This window comes from Gasterosteus aculeatus, chromosome 2 (assembly GCF_964276395.1).
Source record: "Gasterosteus aculeatus chromosome 2, fGasAcu3.hap1.1, whole genome shotgun sequence".
Taxonomy (NCBI): domain Eukaryota; kingdom Metazoa; phylum Chordata; class Actinopteri; order Perciformes; family Gasterosteidae; genus Gasterosteus; species Gasterosteus aculeatus.
The window spans coordinates 9,747,180-9,764,250 of record NC_135689.1 but is presented as its reverse complement, the minus strand read 5'-3'; the positions used below and the strand labels follow the sequence as shown (position 1 = coordinate 9,764,250).

Genomic DNA, 17,071 nt, shown 5'->3' with positions numbered 1-17,071 from the left:
TGCACTTGCTGCTCTGGACAGCTGATGAACAATGTAAATGTAATGCACAGTAGCTGACAGATTGCCTAACATCAGGTGGATTTCCAACATGTACAAACATGCCTTTATGCACACCAGCCGTTACAAAGTTTCCTTCCTTCCCCACGCAGGTCTGCGGACAGAGAACTTTGGGTAGTTGCTTCTTTCCTTGTTTCTACGGAGGAAAAAAAAAAAAAGAATTTTCCAAATTCAAGAAAGGTCAGAAATAAAAGCTACAGTGGAGCTTGCCGTAGGCAGGAATTTTAAAGAGGTCACCTCAGTTCAAATATTGGAAGTAAAAGGGATGTAAGCCTCTCTGTCTTTCTCTCTTTTATCCTTCTACATTTTTCACATCTGTCTCACTGAGGGACTGGATGGAGGGCAAACTCTTTAAGGTTATTCATTTCTGTAATGGTCGTTCCAGCGTTCCTTTTTTTCACACATCTGGATTGTTTGCCCGACATGATAGTTAAACTTGCCACTTTGATCATTTAGGAGAACTAAAGTTTAAGACAATTGAATCACGATGAGTCCAAAACCCTTGACACACACACACACACACACACACACACACACACACACACACACACACACACACACACACACATGCATCTGCGGTTGTTTGGATTTCAAATATTATGACATGATCTTATCTAAACCCTGTACCTCCAGACAGTTGAATAAAATCTCAAAAGTTGTTTTCCTTTTCTCCCCAAATATTAGCCTGACTTGTCTTCCATATCCTTTTTATTTACTCCTATTATGTTACGTGAAGTAGTTGGACACATACAATTAACATACGGTACATTAGGAAAAATACATTCTGATTTCACAGTAGAGACATTCACACACGGGGAGTAATTAAAATAAATAATGAACAAGAATTCCTCTGCAAAAAAAGTTAAATTATTCCTCATTTACTTCACGGCTCAAAAAATGCACGTGCACACGTTTTCCCCTAGATGGAGCCCATTGTCTAACTAGAGCCAACCCTGTTTCTAATGCAAGTTTAAGATGAGAGTCGGTGACAGAAGAATAATATAATGTGTATTTTTTATGAGCAGACTTACGTAGGTAAACTGTTTAAGTATTAATCTTACTATTACTGACCTCTGTGAGTGAAAAAGCTGAAAAAGAAAAAGAAAAAAAAATTGTAACTATCAACTATCACTGAAGATACATTAATTGTGCTCATACCTACACGATAATTAATGCTAAAACTATCAATCTTCAAGTAGGGAGCCACTCAGGTGCCAGCAGATTTCACACCGTGATTACTGTTGGCTACAGAGTTGAATCATCAGATTGTTTAGGGTAAGTTACAATGAGCAACATTGTTTTGTCCTACGAGCTGCCAAAGCCTCGGTACCAGCTAGGTCAACTTATCTCTAATTTATTAATATCCTAAAGCTTATTTTTCTCAGGTTTTTATCTAACTAGTTGGATAAACTTGGTAAACTTAAAATTGGACAAGCTAGTAGCTTTTAGCTTAACGTTAGCTAGGAAGCCAAGACTGCCTTCTTATTATTTAACTCAAAGAAGACCTTTCCAAATAAATAATAATCAAATGATAAATAATACAAAGCATATTTATCTGACGTTACTCTAAGCCACACTAAATAAATAGTATTGGGCCTCATAAAACTTCACACTTGATGATTGCATTACGGTTACTTGATCTACAACAGAAAAAATAGCTAATTTTTAATTAAATTAACTTAAATGCTTCACACTAATTGCAGGCAGCAACAAAGTTCGTGCAAATCTTTATTTTCTCCAAATTAATTAGCCTATTTCAGTTTATTGTGGTTATATTTTTATTCAGTTACTCAATAACTTGATGCACACATGCTTCTATCGGCATATTTTAACTTGAATAAATATATATATAAATCTACTTTTTTTTTACCACTGAATTTAACAATTTGGCTCAGAACCTAATATGTGGGCATGTAGGTAAATAATTAAGGCAAACTATTTTTAGGAAATATGATGAGAGAATAGGTATACACTTCAATAATAATAATGTAATTAACTATTGCTTTTATCAGTCATGTCACTAAACAGAATTAAAGGAAAAATAAATCTATAGTCACGAGTAGAAAGATTTGACAATTAATTCGCCTTTTCTGAAACCCCCCCCTCATCGCAAAGTTGAGGTGAGTAAATCATTAACAATGTTCACGTGCGTATCAGTGTACTTATGCAATGAAACTGAGACTCCTTTCAGCTTTTTTTTTTTTTTTTTTTAAACGATGCAAACATTTATTTTCGAATACTCCGAGTGCACGTGTGCATCTGTCTGCACCGAGCTGAGACAGCAAGGCGAGCGCGTCCCCGCGTGAACCGACCGCTGTTACGGGACTGCGTCGCACCACGAGCTCTAATAAACACCTCAAAGACCTCAAGAACGTCACCGGCTTCTTCTCTCTTCCTGCGCGGAGCAATGATGGCCGCGGTGCGTTCACAGCACCGCTTTGGCCTGTGACTATATTTGTCCTCCCCTCCCTTTCTCTCTCTTTCTCTCTCTCTATCTTGCAAAGGGGGGGACAAGGAGAGTCAAGAGTTTGGACGATGGCCAAAAGAGGCTCGGCCCGCCGCGCAGCTGAAACTTCTACAAGCCAAGCAGGAAGAGAGACGAGGCGAGCGACCGAAGCGAGACAAGGAGGAAAACGTGAGCGACGCCCGAGCTCCTTTTCTCCCCCTTCTCCCCGTTTTTCTCCCCCTCTGTGTCTGTCTGTCTCCCTTTCTTTTAAATTCCTTGTTAAAGCCATACTGTATTTGTCCGCCTTCATTGGGGGGGGGGGGGGGCTGGATGACAGGACGGGGGTGAGGGGGGTGAGGAGGGTGAGGAGTGTGAGGAGGGGGGGGAGTTCAGAGAGTTCAGCTGAGGAGAGAAATAAATGCATAAACAACAAAGGAGACGTGACGTCAGGCCGAGGGGCCGTCCAACCTGCTGGCTCAATCTGAGGCTCCATAGAAGAACCGGATTGTGCGCACCATGTGTGTGTGTGCGTGCGTGCCTGTGTACAGTATGAATGTGTGTGTGTGTGTGTCCATTGTCCTATCTTTGAGAAAAGAGTTTAAGCAGAGAAGCCGGACTTTTGTGGTCTGTTTTATATCCGGGGTGAGTGTTTGAGGACGGACTGGAAGAAACCTGTGTGTGTGTGAGTTTGTTCAGTTTAAGAATAAAATACCTGAGTTATTACAGCAGCTGTGATAAGGAATCAACAGTTTAACGTATACCAGTAAGTTTAAAGGAAGAGCGGGTTGGTCGTATGTTCTGATTGGTTGGCTCGGGCCCGCCGTACCCGCTCAAACACCCGGGAATCGGGGCGCAACGAGGCCCGTAGATGGGGCTGGGCCATTTCTGAACAGATGGATTCATGTTTTCTCTCCTCCGTGATTGGGGTCATCAAGAGGCTCAACAGCTCGCTGATCCAAGATCTGCCGGTGTCCAACGTGACGGGCCGGCGTGCCAAAGCGGAGGGAGACGTGGGAAAGACGCCAACGGCCGTGGAAAAGAAAAAGTGACATTCTCCGAAATAGCCTCCCTCCTCTCCCATTGATCCATTTAGTTTAACCCCTTCAAACCCCTCCCACCGAGGAGGGCAGAAATGATCCCCGATGCAGGGAGAGGATGGGAGGGGGGGGCGACGCCGGTAGAATGAGGATATTTTTTTTTAGCAAAAAGACACGCAGAGACAACTCGACAGCAAATGTTGATCTATTGACTGTAAAAATGTGGCGAGGGGGACAGACAATAGGGCAGAGGTGCTTGCGTTTCTCGCCATCTGCCCGAGCCTGCCGGATGCAATAAGTACGGCGCGGGGGGGCGCGGGGGGCGGGTTTGGTTTTGGATGTTGGACGACTACCACACGGATGGTCAGGAGGCGCCCGGCTGCTTGTCCTGCTGCTTTGTGTGACGGCGTCTCCTCCTGTCTTTTTGTTGTCTGTTTGTGTCTCACTAACTCTTTTTCTCGGACTCCTCCTCTTTCTGTTCCTCTCTGTCTCTCTCTCTCTCTCTCGCTACAGCATGTCCCTCCCTTCCTCTTTCTGTCTCCACTACACCCCCCCTCCTCCCCCCTCCACCTCCCCTCCTTCTCTCCCCCTTCGCTCTTGGCAGCAGTGCCAAAGTGGGCAGGCGGACCGAGGCAAACACGGCACAGGGCAGAGCAGAGGGCGATCCGAAGGCTGGCGAATTGATTGTGCGCACGTTTGACTTTAAAAAGTGTCCTCCTGCCGTGCGCCCGTGTGCGCTTGTCTCCGGGGTTTTTTTCTTCTTCTTTTTTTTCGCTTCACACTTCGCTGCAACTACCGTGAGTCTATTTGGAAGTCTGCTTTTCTCTTTCCGCTGCGCTCAGTGTGTGTGTGTGTGTGTGTGTGCGTTCCAGGGCTGTGTGAGCGCAGACGTCCCTCTGTCACCCCGTGTGCGGACGGACGCACTCACGCCAGTAGGAGGGGATTGTGGGAAAGGGGTGTAGCTCTCAGAGGGTGTGCTCTACTCCTCTCTTTTCCCTTCTTCCCGCCATCACGGCCCTCTTCTCCTGCAGCCCTCCGGCCCGCCGCTCACGTACAGGCTCCCAGGTATTTGTCTTTTTTTTTTTTTTAAATCCCGCGACGCCGCTTCCCATCTCTCGCGCAGCCCTGCGATCTTCCACCTTCACTTCCCCTCGCCCTCATCCCCGTCCTTCGTCGCCGTCTTCCCTCCCGTTAGTACGTACCCGCCGTCGCCAGTTGCCACGCTGCAGTCCGCCCGCCGCCATTTTGGCTGTATGGACATGGCAGCAGAAACTTTTCGGGAGCTCGGTGGGACTCCCTGCTGACCATCTTCTCTCCCCCCTTTTTCGCCCCCTCCTTCCTTCCCTGTCCTCCTCTCCTCCTCTCCCCTCTGCGCCTCGAGGACAGCCGGCTCTGACAGGGTGGCAAACCGTCTCTCTGTCTCTCGTACCAAACAGGTGTCTCTTTGTAGGAGGGAGGACGGGCCTCGTGCCGAGGTTACTAATCTGACCTCAGAGGGTCGCAGAGCCGTGGGGACGAGGTTAGGACGGCTAGAACGAGGAGAAACGTTGACCCTGTTTGCCTTCGCGTGCCGTTTGCACGCTCTGAACTCGGGCATGTGTCAGCTGTGCTACGGGGACCAGGGCCGTTTGTCCCGCTGCGATCGAGGGAGGTGGGGCGGCTCGTGAAAAGGTGGCAACTGTAATGTTTGACTTGACACACTGCGGCGGCGGCACATGATACTTTGCACTTCAGACGAAACCGAGGCAGGAGTGAAACCGAGTTGGGTCAAACACCGACGACGCGGTAAAAAAATATATATAAAGTCGGCGTCGTTTCTTATTGTGTCGGTAAAGCCGTTGATCTCTTTTCACCAGCGCTTACCCGTCAAAAATAGAAACGTTAACAGCACAAATTTAGTCCGATTGACTTTAATCTCACTCAGATCGCACTGCATATCGCGGGTGCAGTCTCATGCCAGCGGCCAGAATGCCGTGAAACAGAATCATTTATTCATTTTGCACTCGAGGAAGTAGATAAGACAAGAATGTGTTGAAACCATCAACAACCGATATGATCTTTTAACCTATTTCTGGATTGGAAATTCAATGCAGACCGAATGGTCTAACATACATGCATATTGCATGTTCCGACTCTTGACTGCATATCGTTAATACTGTATCTCGATCTAAATAAGGGTTGGTGTTAAGATGGCGTCTTCTTGCCACGTGTTCATGAAACAGTGAACATGGGCAGACCTTCTACATGCCCCTCACCGTCACCACGTCTCGCGGACTATTCCTAATTCCCCTGCATCACACTCTGTTTTACCAGCGATGGCATCAGGCAGCAAAAAGAGTTCACGAAAAAACAAAAGCGGAACCTCTCCTAATGAATATTGACACGTGACAGAGACGAGAGGGAAATGTGCTAAAATAAAAAGAGAACAAGTGCTATAGAAACCAAATGAGAGGTAGGAGTAGGAGGGCTCTTTCCCCGCCCCTCGTTTATCCTCAGATGAACTTATCGAGTTGCCTCATAATGTTTCTGAGTTTTTCTCCTAGAGGCAGTCAGGCTAACTTCCTGCATTCAGCCTCAACGTAGCTGATTGGTTGATATCTCGGCTGACCAGCCGCGGTTTGCAGCGAAGGCAACAGGAAGTCTCTCTTCTCGTGCAGGAAGCAGCAGCTGTTTCATCCTGACCTGCACCACTTGCACTCTTGCACGCTTGCAGCGTCTACGGCTCGCTGTATGAGGCATTAGTGAACGCTATAACATGTAGGCGTGCAGCAACACGCCGGGCCAGGCATCCGAGCCATCGGAGACATTTGAAACCATGGTAACCGCAAATCTTATCAGAACATTAGCAAAAGTATAGATGTTAGATAGAGAAGATAAAACACACACTCAGATCTACATTTTCTTCACTCACAGTTTTTCCAAACACATCTCGTCCTGTGAGTAATTTGAGGGTATTCTTTGTTTAATTCAAAATGAGTATGTCATGATCAGGTCAGGCAACTGTCTCCTACAGACCGTTTGGGAGTGAATGCATATGGCTGCATACTTCTGTATACATGCACACATGAGCTTGTTGTATGGTTAATGAGGATGTACAGAAGATCAGAGCGAGCACCACGCCAAGTGAGCGTGGAGGAGGCTCGTCCATCGTCCTTTAATGTTATAAGGAATTCCTTCGGGAGAGGGGAAGATCAAAAGCAGGTACGATGCAATCAAACATAGAGGATCAGCCTCCTTTTTCGTATCTGCCACATGCCTAGAGGTTTTTTTTTTCTTCTCCTCCTGGGCACAAGTAAGACGAGACATCCGTTTGCGTCTTTTTGACTGTGGGAAATATTTGTCCTGCCATTTATTTTGTGGCATACTTCGTCTGCCAACTCCAGCTCCCCCACCGCTCCTCCTCCTCTTTGCCCACCATCACGACTCCTTCCTCCCTCATTGAAATTCTGCCTGGCACACAGACACTGCCCATTATTGGCACAAAGCTCAGCGAGAGAGAGAGAGAGAGAGAAGGAGAAACGCACAAGAACCTTTACCACTCGTGTGTTGCCCCCTAAGACTCTGTCTGCCAAGCATTCATCCCATCTCGCCGACCGAGGGACCAGGCAATCTAATAGGTATACGTACCGCGAGAATCCGCTCCGTTTCAGAGGAGTTTTGTTGCCAATCGAGTGCGTTGTGTGTGTTTGGGGATTCGCTGTGTGTTTACGCTGTTTGTATTAGGCGAGGAAGGACTCCCAACATAACGCAATGCTTACACGGCGTTGGGTAGAAAGCGACGGCCTTTTGCTTCTCTGACACTTTTCAGTTTTTTCAGCGCAGCAGATTTACGTTGCACGTTCTTAAAACCTGTATATTTGGATCTCTTAACTCAACCGACAAGAGTGGAATTGGTGGATAATCTGATCAGGCTGTCTTGTGTTTTCGTAGGTGGTGGCTTTAAAGGCTCTCATATTCTATGATTGTGGCAGTATTGTGAAAAGGAATTAATTTCAATCGAATGTTGTGTGTTGCTTGTGTCAACACAGTCGGGTATACGCTTTAGATGCAGTTGCTGTACATTTATATTTATAGAAAAAACTGCTTTCCCCTGTCTACGGCTTGCATGTGGTTTTTGGGAGAGTAACTGTCACCCGAAAAAAAGATTCAAATTCTGAAGCAGGAAATTCTCTCAAAAAAACCACTCCGGGTTGAATGGTGCAGAACAGGTTTATCAAAGGGCAAGCGAGGACACGGCTGGTGTTTCTTGGCTCACACAAAATACTGCGAATACAAATTCACTTTTGGTCGTAATTCTGCTGCAACAGATGCACCGACACACAACCTGATGAGGTTAAATTTGTGGGCCAAATTTCTTCCTTTCCTGAGATCCTCTCAGCTTCCCCACTGGCTGGAGGCTCATTTATTTAGGAGAAAATAATTTGCCCCAGCTGAGCCACGTGTGCCCCTTCCACGTGCCAAAGGCAAAGTCCACAATCACAGACGACAGCGCCAAAATAGAGCTGACATGACGGACCGCGTTTGGCCTCTCGTGTTTCCGCAACGCTCGAGAACTGCACAGCGAACGGTGTACGGCGTTTTTTTTTTGCGTTTAACCCCGAAGCGCAGAATTTCCCATAATAATTGAATGTTTTTCTTTCATTCAAGGCCGTGCTCAGATGTCCTGTTAAATCTTTTATAAATTTGACGCCCCCTCCCTCTCTCCCTCACCACCTCCCCCGTACGCTGCGTCACATCACTTTAGTCTGCCTTCCAGAAAACGGCTCCAGTCAGGGTGCGTTTCTCAGCTCGTGGATCCGTCACTGGCACGGTGGCAGCGTTGGGCGTTGGGCCAACACCCCCCTCCCCCCATCCCCTTTCTGTAGTCTTCTGCAATCAGACTAGCAGGGTCTACTGCATGCTAACTACGGGCTGGTCTGGACCAAGTCTGAAGGGTCCGGGCCGTATGTTAATTTATGCAAGCAATGTACCTCCTAACCCCTTCTCTGTCTGCCCGGGGCCCGGGCCTGGCATCAAGTCTGGCTCATTAACCCTTCAGTCGCTGCTTTATTAACCTGCTGGCACATGCATACCTTCATGCCACAAGAGGAGGAGCCAAGCCGTTCTTAGTGAACTGAATTAAAAGTGCTGAATCTGTTTACCGGACCGAAGCTGAGCTGTTAACGGCGCCAGCGAAACAATGCTGCGCGTAACGATGCTTTTCTCCGTGAACTCTCCCGCAGTCGGATAACTGTTGTTTGAGAGTTAGTCGCTCGCTTTGCACCCTTTGACTGTCGAGTGTTTCCGCTGGGTCGGCCGGCTTCGTCTCAGTGCTTGGCGAAAAAAAAAATAAAAAAAAATTGATTCTCCTTCACCGTTGGAAAGAATACAGCCCCTTTCTTCCCCCGCGAGACAGCGGGCTCCAACCCGAAAAGGTAGACCCTGCAGTGTTTTTTTAAGCAGACCTAAAATGGCGGACGTGCGAGCCGCCATTTTGTGTTTTCCTCGTTGTGTTTTAGGGGAGCAGAATCCCAGTCTTGCGTTCAATCAGAGCCAGCTGGTGGAAGCCATATTTGCAGGCATCTGTGTGTGTACCTCCATCTGAGAAGCAGCAGCCAGCCTACGCAGGGATAGCCCAGTGCAGTGAGCTCAGCTTTTGGCGAAAACGGACACAAATTTCTGGCACAGAGTCAAGCAGCTCTTTTTTTTTTCTTTCTTTTCTCTCTCTCTCTTCTCTTTTCTATCACATGCCAGTGGAAGCCAGTAAGTTTTTTCGTTGGGCTTTCACACATTACCGCTCTCAGTCTCCGATGTCTGCTTACCGTTAAGAGTATTTGTTTTTGATTCGTTTTAATGGTAGCGATTCATTGAAGAGATTCAGCACTGCACAAAAAAAGGAGTATTTGGACATGAGTCATGTTTTCGTAACCGTTTCCATGGAAAACATTTTTTTATATACATATAAGAACTTGATGCGCAATCACTCTACTTTCCGCTGCTACTGAATTTGGACACAACAGTCAAAAATGTAATGTAAATATTCAGTTTACAACTGAGAGTCCTTCCCACTGTTGCGATTTTAAATGTATTTTTGACAGAGGAAGAGTAATTTAACTAAAAATAACCCAATCTGTCTCTCTTTCTTTGTACCAATGCAGGAGAGTTCCCTTTGTGGATCTTTGATGTGGAATCGACGTTGATGCTGTCCTTGGGGCTGAGGTAGTAGATTGAATAGTTGTGGGGTTGTCTAACCTCTTTTTGAGATAACTATACAATCTACTGTCTTTCCCAAGGAGACAGCCGAGTCAGCGACTCGCCGACTGCCATCTCCTGACGTGTCAATCCAGCAACCCAATCGAAACATATGCGCGCAGCAACAGGACGTAATGCTCTATGTAAAGCGCTGCTTCTCAGGTGAAAATAGTCTTGTGTTTCCTCACAGGAAGAAAAGGTGTGTGTGTGTGTGAGTGTTTGATTTGGGCTCTGTCAGGGTGAGGTAGTAGGTTGTATAGTTTGGTGGGTGGGATTGCACCCTGCTCCGGTGATAACTATACAGTCTATTGCCTTCCCCGAGGAGCTCGCTGAACACGTGGGAAAGCTCAACACACTCTTATGGCGGCGACAAGAAAGGTGAAAGTAGATAGATATACTTCCAAAGGTTAGTGATAAATTGATTTAATGCTGATGAACAACAACAATATGTAGACATCAATAAAATCAGTTGAATGAATGAGGTCATTGTTTGTTTGTAGCTCGTGTGGTTTTATGGTTTGTGTACAACAGCAGCTGGAGAGTGTGTTGGTCCACAGCCCCCTCTGGTGGAAACACATGAGCTTTGACTTGTATAAAGCTTGCAGACAAACATTCGGCAAACAAACACCATGGTGTGTTCGGATGCCTGATGTTCTGCTTCAATACTTTCATGTTTCGTGCCGAGTGTTATTCAAACCTGTTGCGCTTTGTTTGATCCACGCATCTCTGCGGCATTGGCTTGGCTGCCTGATTATTGATTGGCAAACTTGCTTGTCCCCATGGCAACAGTTCAGCCTCGTGCTGGGTTGCCTCCATGTTTGACTGTAGGCCTGTTGGATCTTTGGGATGAGACGAGCGTAGAACACAGGGTGAACGGCAGAGATGACACGAGAGGAGAATACCTAAAAAAAAAATGTATTAGTTACCGTCAGATTTCACTGTAACGGCTCGTAACAACTGTTTTCTGTTAGTGCTGTAAGAAATTTAAAGCTTACACCCCTCCCCAAACTGCATACTATCTAAGTACTATAAAAGCTGATGTCACTCACCTGTGCAGAGAGTCCCCCGTGTGACAGCTTGAGGAGCATAAAACCACAGCATGCAGTTCATCAGGCGCAGAGGAATCCAGCAGCCCGCGATTAAAATGAGAAGCAGAGCCAGGGAGACCGGCCCGCCTCCTCTCCCCGAGCACACAGGCCTGGGCGACCCTGCAGGCTCCCAGGAGATTTGTGTGTAGAAGCAGAAAGGAGCCATGACACATCCCAAGAAGTTAAAATGAACCATGAGTGAGAGGGGAAACAACTGAGAGGAAGGTAGGGTAGGGTGAAGGAAGAGGAAGATGTGTTGGTGGATTCAGACGCTAGAGGACTGGTGAACCCCAGCAGACAAAGTGCCAGTACGTCTGCCTCTGTGTGGCCAAAGCTTTGTGTCTGAATAAGGAATAAAACAAAGAATAAAAAATGAACATTTCTATCAATCGTGCATGTTATTCATGACGTTTATGTAGTAAATCCTAGTGTCAGAGTTGGACCTCAGCTGAGCGGTGTGTGTGACCAGAGGTATCGGTCCATGGCGGTGACTAGAGCTGAGAAGGAGACACAGGTCAGGGGTCACACTTACCATCCAACAGTACAGACAGGGGCAAGGCAGCCACAGCCACTGCCAGGGACACAAGGAAGCAGAAGGTGGGCTGCCGGAGAGAATCCCGGATACCAATACAATACACCCGGCACGCACCACCAACACATTGCCACGGCAACAGGGCGAAGCAATCAACACTCCCAGTACTGTGGAAGCCACCCGGCTCCACTCAGCCTTCACCGAAGATGGAGGCCGGGGAGACAAAGAAGCTGTGAAGTTTTATACAGCAGGTTTCTTTCAAGGCTGTGGATAAGTAGAATCAATTCCACTGGAACATCAAGTCCATCATAATCCTGTGGTTGTTGTTCAGATAGTGTACTTCTCCCTGCTTTCAAATGTGCAAAATTACATGGAACAGATGTTTTATTTTTTCATACAAACGTACGTGCGCTTCTGTGTGCACACACACAACAGGGAGGGGGGGGGCAGCATCTGTATTTCATCAGTGTGTGAACTATTTTCTTTTCTCACTGACGAATGTACCTCTGGAGAGGAGAGAGGAGCTCTGAATGAGCCACGTCATATTTCTTTACACAACAGGTGTGTTTCAGATAACTTACTCCTTCACAACCATTAAGACTATAATGAAGATATATACAATGACAACTAAAGCTACATGTTTAAGGGTCTATATGCTGCTGTGTGGTTTGAGGGATCATAATGCATCATGTTTTATAAGTTGATCATGTTGATTTAGAAAATCCAAATCTGCAAAGCATCGAGTTACCAATGCTGTCCACGACATGGAGTGAATCTGAAAAATATATTGTGCTTAGAAATGTAGCCTAATGTAATAGCAAAGGCTTATCCTGCCCCCCCTGGTCAGCCCGCTGTGTGCATGTAACCTCTTGTTATCAGCGTGTCTGTGTGTGTCTAGCCCCACCATTTGACTATGGAAATTAAATTGCTTTACTTAGGCAACTTCAAACAACAAGTTTCCAGTGTGTGTGTGTGTCTGTGTCATACGTTTTACACTGCACCAAGTTCCACCAAGAGGATAGACAAAAGATCTTTATTCCATTTTAGCACAACTTGACACAAACACATAATGCTAACACAACCTAATTGTGTTATATGTGCTGAGTATCTGCAATACAGAATCACAAAATGAGAAAAACACATCTTTATTTTAAGAATGATTTAACTTCTACTTATAAAGTAGAGATTATGTGACAACCTTTTCGATTTACATAAGTTTTAATGCCAGTCTGACCTACAGTGTTTCTTCTTCTGGCTTTTGAAATACTCAGTACTCATTTGTTTCTACAAGCCATAGAATTAGAAACTGATCAGAATGGACATTAAAGACGTTTTTGAGCTAAAAACTAAAACAGATGAGTGTAGTGTGATTAAAAACGTTTATAAATACATTTAAGAAAATCGGAATTTGATGGATTGAAACTGGCGCATCTACACCGCATCTACTCTGTTATATCAGTAGACACAGAGTTAAAAGCCTGGCATTTTCTATGAAATTACATAATAAAAATGAAGCTAACGCCCTGTACCCTGAGCATCGGGCGGAGCTTGGCTCAGACCCGGGGGGGTGAAGCTGCACTTTAATGGAACAATTTCAATATCCATTGTGCTCATTCTATTTCTATGCTTACATGGACTCTCCAGCATGTTGTCTACACTGTATTTGGGTTTCCTTGCAGGCCTCGCAGCGTCTTCTCATCAAACCGGTAGGTGAGCTTCCGCTTCACCTTTTTTATCTCACCGGTGCGGGAGTAGTTCCTTAGCGCACGGGCCATCTTCTGGTAGGTCATGGTCTTGCGATTACCCTTCCGCCGCCCCCACAGTTGCGCCAGGCGCTCCTTGTTTTGGGAGGAGAACTGGAACGTGCCAGAAGAGGACTGGACCCACCAGATGCAGCTCCGCATCGACGGAGTCTGGAGCATCTCAAATAGGAACTGGAACAAGCGCTCCTTCCTCTTTCCTGCCAAGGAGGAAATGGATGCAGGCACAAAAAATGAGGTGACAGTGACTCGTACATTTGTCAATGTGTGAACAAGAAAGCCAACAGAGGGATTTACACTGGTTACAGATGTGTGTTTGTACCTGAAAGTGGGGCAAGAGGCAGGGAGTCTCTATCATTCCCTCCTCCCCTATCGGACACTGGTGATGGGGAATCTTGGTATTCCTGATACTGGGAGCTACTGGACAGCGAGTCAGAGTCAATGTATACAGGCGCCTCGTAGGAATAGGCAACGTGGCCCTGAAGCAAACGCATATAAAACATATTAGTACACACACAGGGAAGTGTGCCTTAAATGGCTACGAAAAAAAAGGTAATAAAGCTTTAATTTAGTAAGGGGCCGAGGCCCTGTACTCACCCATTGGTTGTCTTGGGGGCTAGGCCAGGTGGAAGGCAGGGCTTGCTCTTTATATTCCCCATTTGGAGTGTGAGAGCCACAGTGCCACTCATACGGATGCTGACCTGACCAACTGTTCTCTGCATAGAAACATACAGTCAAATAAACAAGGTAAAAATATACAGGCACCTGCACCATCCCGTTATCCTTTCACTGACCTATGATCCTGGTGCCGTGGTGAGAGTGCATTTGTTGCCACACTGCGGTTGGAGGTGAAGCAGGTGTGTGTGCCGGCTGGACCTCCAAGGAGTGTTCCTGCAAGAACTCCTCGATGACCTCCAGGTCAACTTCAGGGCAGGAGGAGGGAGCCACTCGGCTCCAGGCCCCCCGACCTCCGGTCAGTCTGATCTCAGTCACGTACGTCATCTGACCGGTACAGAGCAGGAGAGAATCGTTCTCAAATCTGTCTCAGCGTGAGCTGTTGCAATCATTAAAAATCCAGTGGTGCACGATGCAATGAATCATTTTTCTCAAAGATCTGAAGACCAGGGAAGCACTCACCATGAATTATCAATGCGCTGTGCATCTATTAAACAACTCTTTCGTACAGAGCACTATAGAGTGGTGATCCTTCTTGTATTGCACACGCTAATGGCATTCACACGAGGCAGCGAGCTGTATCCAAGGTGTGTGGCTTGTGTTTGTTGTCTTACGAATGAGCCAGGTAGCAACACTGTGACCATGTGTGTTTAAGTTTGACTGGCAAATATATGCAAGTGTTGGTGCTTTCACCAGCAGAGATAACATTCAGATAACAGTGATGTGTGACTTGGCTGCTACTCTTACAAACAACCTTTTATCCTCAGCCAACAACAAGAGATATTAGTAGAGACCACTTGTACCAAACATCCATTATTATCTAATATTAATAATTTAAAATTTTCTTTCATGGGTGCTGCTCAAAAGGCCAACAAACAACAACCACAATTATGAAAATAAAATGACTCACCGTCTCCATTTCAGCCAGCGTACCAAAAAGGACAATCTGGGAAGAGAAATTACACTTGTGAGACAACAAAGTCAAAACTCACAAGATGAAATGAGAAGTGAAAGAAGCTGTCAAGCGACTTCTCTAACTCAATCTGACAGGCTGTCAGAACCTGAGTTAATGGGCACAAGGAGGATATTTGTACCTTGTTAATTCAGAGGTGTGTGCTCCTCTGTCTGGTAAAGCCAAGTAGTATCCTCAGGCAGTAGAAGGTGGAGACACGAATGCCTCACCTGTGTGATGCACCACCTGGACGTCACGTCTCTTTATAGTCTTTACACACTTTTGGCCAAACCCCCTTGGCCAGAAGAGTTATTGGAGTGGGAGGGTTTTTACAAAATAACAGTTTAACAGTAAAATAACACGTAAGCCAAAGATAAAGCCGTATTCTAGTCATCATATTTATAGAAATATTGCACTGGAGAATGGTTTCACTTACGAAACATGTTACTGGGTAAAAGTCAGACATTCAATTACTGAATTCTGTGAACACAATTTTTTAATTTAAATATTTAATTAATTATTGATTAAATAATTAATTGTTGTCAGCTTTCTGAGGCTGCTACAAAAAAGGGACGTGGTTCTTGATGAACCATTGAAAGCCAGCCACAGGTATTGCATCACACCCACATTAACAGCAGACGGCATTCAACGTTTAAACAGAGTTCCTTTTTGGTTGTTGTTACGTGCGTAATTAGTTTACATGTAGATTCCAGTACACCAGTGACACCGCAACATGTGTCCCTTCGGCAGGATTTGAGAAGTTGGTGATTTCCCAAAAAGGTTGAGACACACTCACAGCAACACAACAAATGTCACCTTACTCAAAGAGCACGTAGGTACTATAGGACGAACCTGGTGTTTTAACAACAAACATGTGTCTGTGATTTGGAGTTAAATGAGATAGTGAACCGATTCTGATTCTGCTCGGTACTCACAGTAAGGGAGGGGGGGGGGGGATTCAACAATACAATTTGGACTGAATTGGAGTTGAATGCTGGAGGTGATGCTTTGTCAGTGGCACAATTCACTTTCCATTCAACCGACGGTCATATTTCTCCAGATCAGAGTGCGCATTACTTATTGTCAAATCTTGGGCAGAACGAAGCTCCGGGTGAAACAGAAGCACGGAGCATGTAAAAGAAATGTAACCTAAAAATCAAACATAACAACAATAGGTCTTTTTAAAAAGTTGCCTCTTGCCTGTCATTGGCTCCAACACAAGAAACTGTGACAATTATGATGATAAGCGTTAACGGTGTTTACCTGAGGGGGATCCGCTTCCACAACGACATTGTAGTGTCATGGCCACGAGCTAACCAGTGGGTGTGCTCACATGCAGTAAAATTCATATCCACGCGCAAATATGCATTAAAGGCATGCATGGGCAGCTCAGATATGTAAATAAGGCAGAGAGAAGCTTGGTCGACGACAGGGGGATAGAGAGAGCAACTCCATTCTCTGCAAAGTTAAACATACCTACACTTTATCGTTACAATGCTAATAGTTGCTTTATCTGAAAGACATATTTCCCGCTTAAAAATAAGCCTTAGACACAGATATGTTTTATCTCATAAGCAGTCATAATACATCTGAATGCAGCGCCCCCCGGATGATATATGACATGATTGCAATGGTGGAGGCAGCGGATATTATAGACGTAGGGTTTTACTCTCCTCAACATAATAAAAACTGGCTCACAGGGATGGCATCAGCAACTTAACAACATGTCAAGCTTTGTGTAGAAATTCATAACAATAAAATATCACCATAGGCCCACGGCACTGTAAACCTATCAAAGTACCCACATTAACAACTATGGGTCATGGTAGGTCAGGAAGTCAAAGTGTATCAGAAACCTGTTGGTTTCAAGTCTTTTATTGATTGAGACAAAGCAGCAGCTGAGCTAATAGTCCCTGTGATTTCCCACCGGTGTGACAGCCTGACCATCTGGAATATTACGGGCTTCATGATCCTCTCTCTCTCTCTCTCTCTCTCTCTCTCTCTCTCTCTCTCTCTCTCTCTCTCTCTCTCTCTCTCCCTATCCCTCCCTTTCTCCCAAATACACACACACACACACTCATGCATAAACGGCCGAGTACTCAACTCCCGCTCTTGTACGCACAGAGTGCCTTTAGTATCTTTCATTACCCGGTGCGTGTGACTCACGTGGGGTACAACAGTTTCCTGTGCACATTTGTTATGATCCCAGTTCGATTGATACATCTCATAATAAACGTATTGTTTGACAAAAGTTATTTGTTAATAATTCCACAGTGCTGAGGTAGTCAGGAAA

General features: G+C 45.7%; 1 protein-coding gene and 2 long non-coding RNA genes across 4 annotated transcripts; 1 reads left to right on the top strand and 2 right to left on the bottom strand.

Moving 5' to 3' along the window:
• Positions 1-176: 176 nt before the first annotated feature.
• On the bottom strand, positions 177-4,837 carry LOC120829639 (uncharacterized). Its single transcript, XR_013453075.1, has 3 exons — positions 4,743-4,837; positions 1,129-1,145; positions 177-193 (listed from the first exon to the last, which is right to left on the bottom strand). It is a non-coding gene; the product is annotated as an uncharacterized LOC120829639 (long non-coding RNA).
• Positions 4,413-12,343, top strand: LOC144388810 (uncharacterized). Its single transcript, XR_013453073.1, has 4 exons — positions 4,413-4,605; positions 9,678-9,738; positions 9,813-9,933; positions 10,829-12,343. It is a non-coding gene; the product is annotated as an uncharacterized LOC144388810 (long non-coding RNA).
• Positions 12,344-12,410: 67 nt separating this feature from the next.
• LOC120829857 (transcription factor Spi-B) lies at positions 12,411-15,045 on the bottom strand. Of its 2 annotated transcripts, XM_040194382.2 has the most exons (6): positions 14,921-15,045; positions 14,737-14,772; positions 13,946-14,153; positions 13,749-13,867; positions 13,474-13,630; positions 12,411-13,351 (listed from the first exon to the last, which is right to left on the bottom strand). In XM_040194382.2, exons 2-6 carry the CDS (start codon positions 14,743-14,745, stop codon positions 13,044-13,046), a joined length of 801 nt encoding a protein of 266 aa, XP_040050316.2. In that variant the 5' UTR covers positions 14,746-14,772; positions 14,921-15,045; the 3' UTR covers positions 12,411-13,043. The 2 variants fall into 2 exon arrangements, with proteins under 2 accessions (XP_040050316.2, XP_077947188.1); XM_078091062.1 differs by lacking the exons at positions 14,737-14,772; positions 14,921-15,045 and adding an exon at positions 14,289-14,431.
• Positions 15,046-17,071: the final 2,026 nt, after the last annotated feature.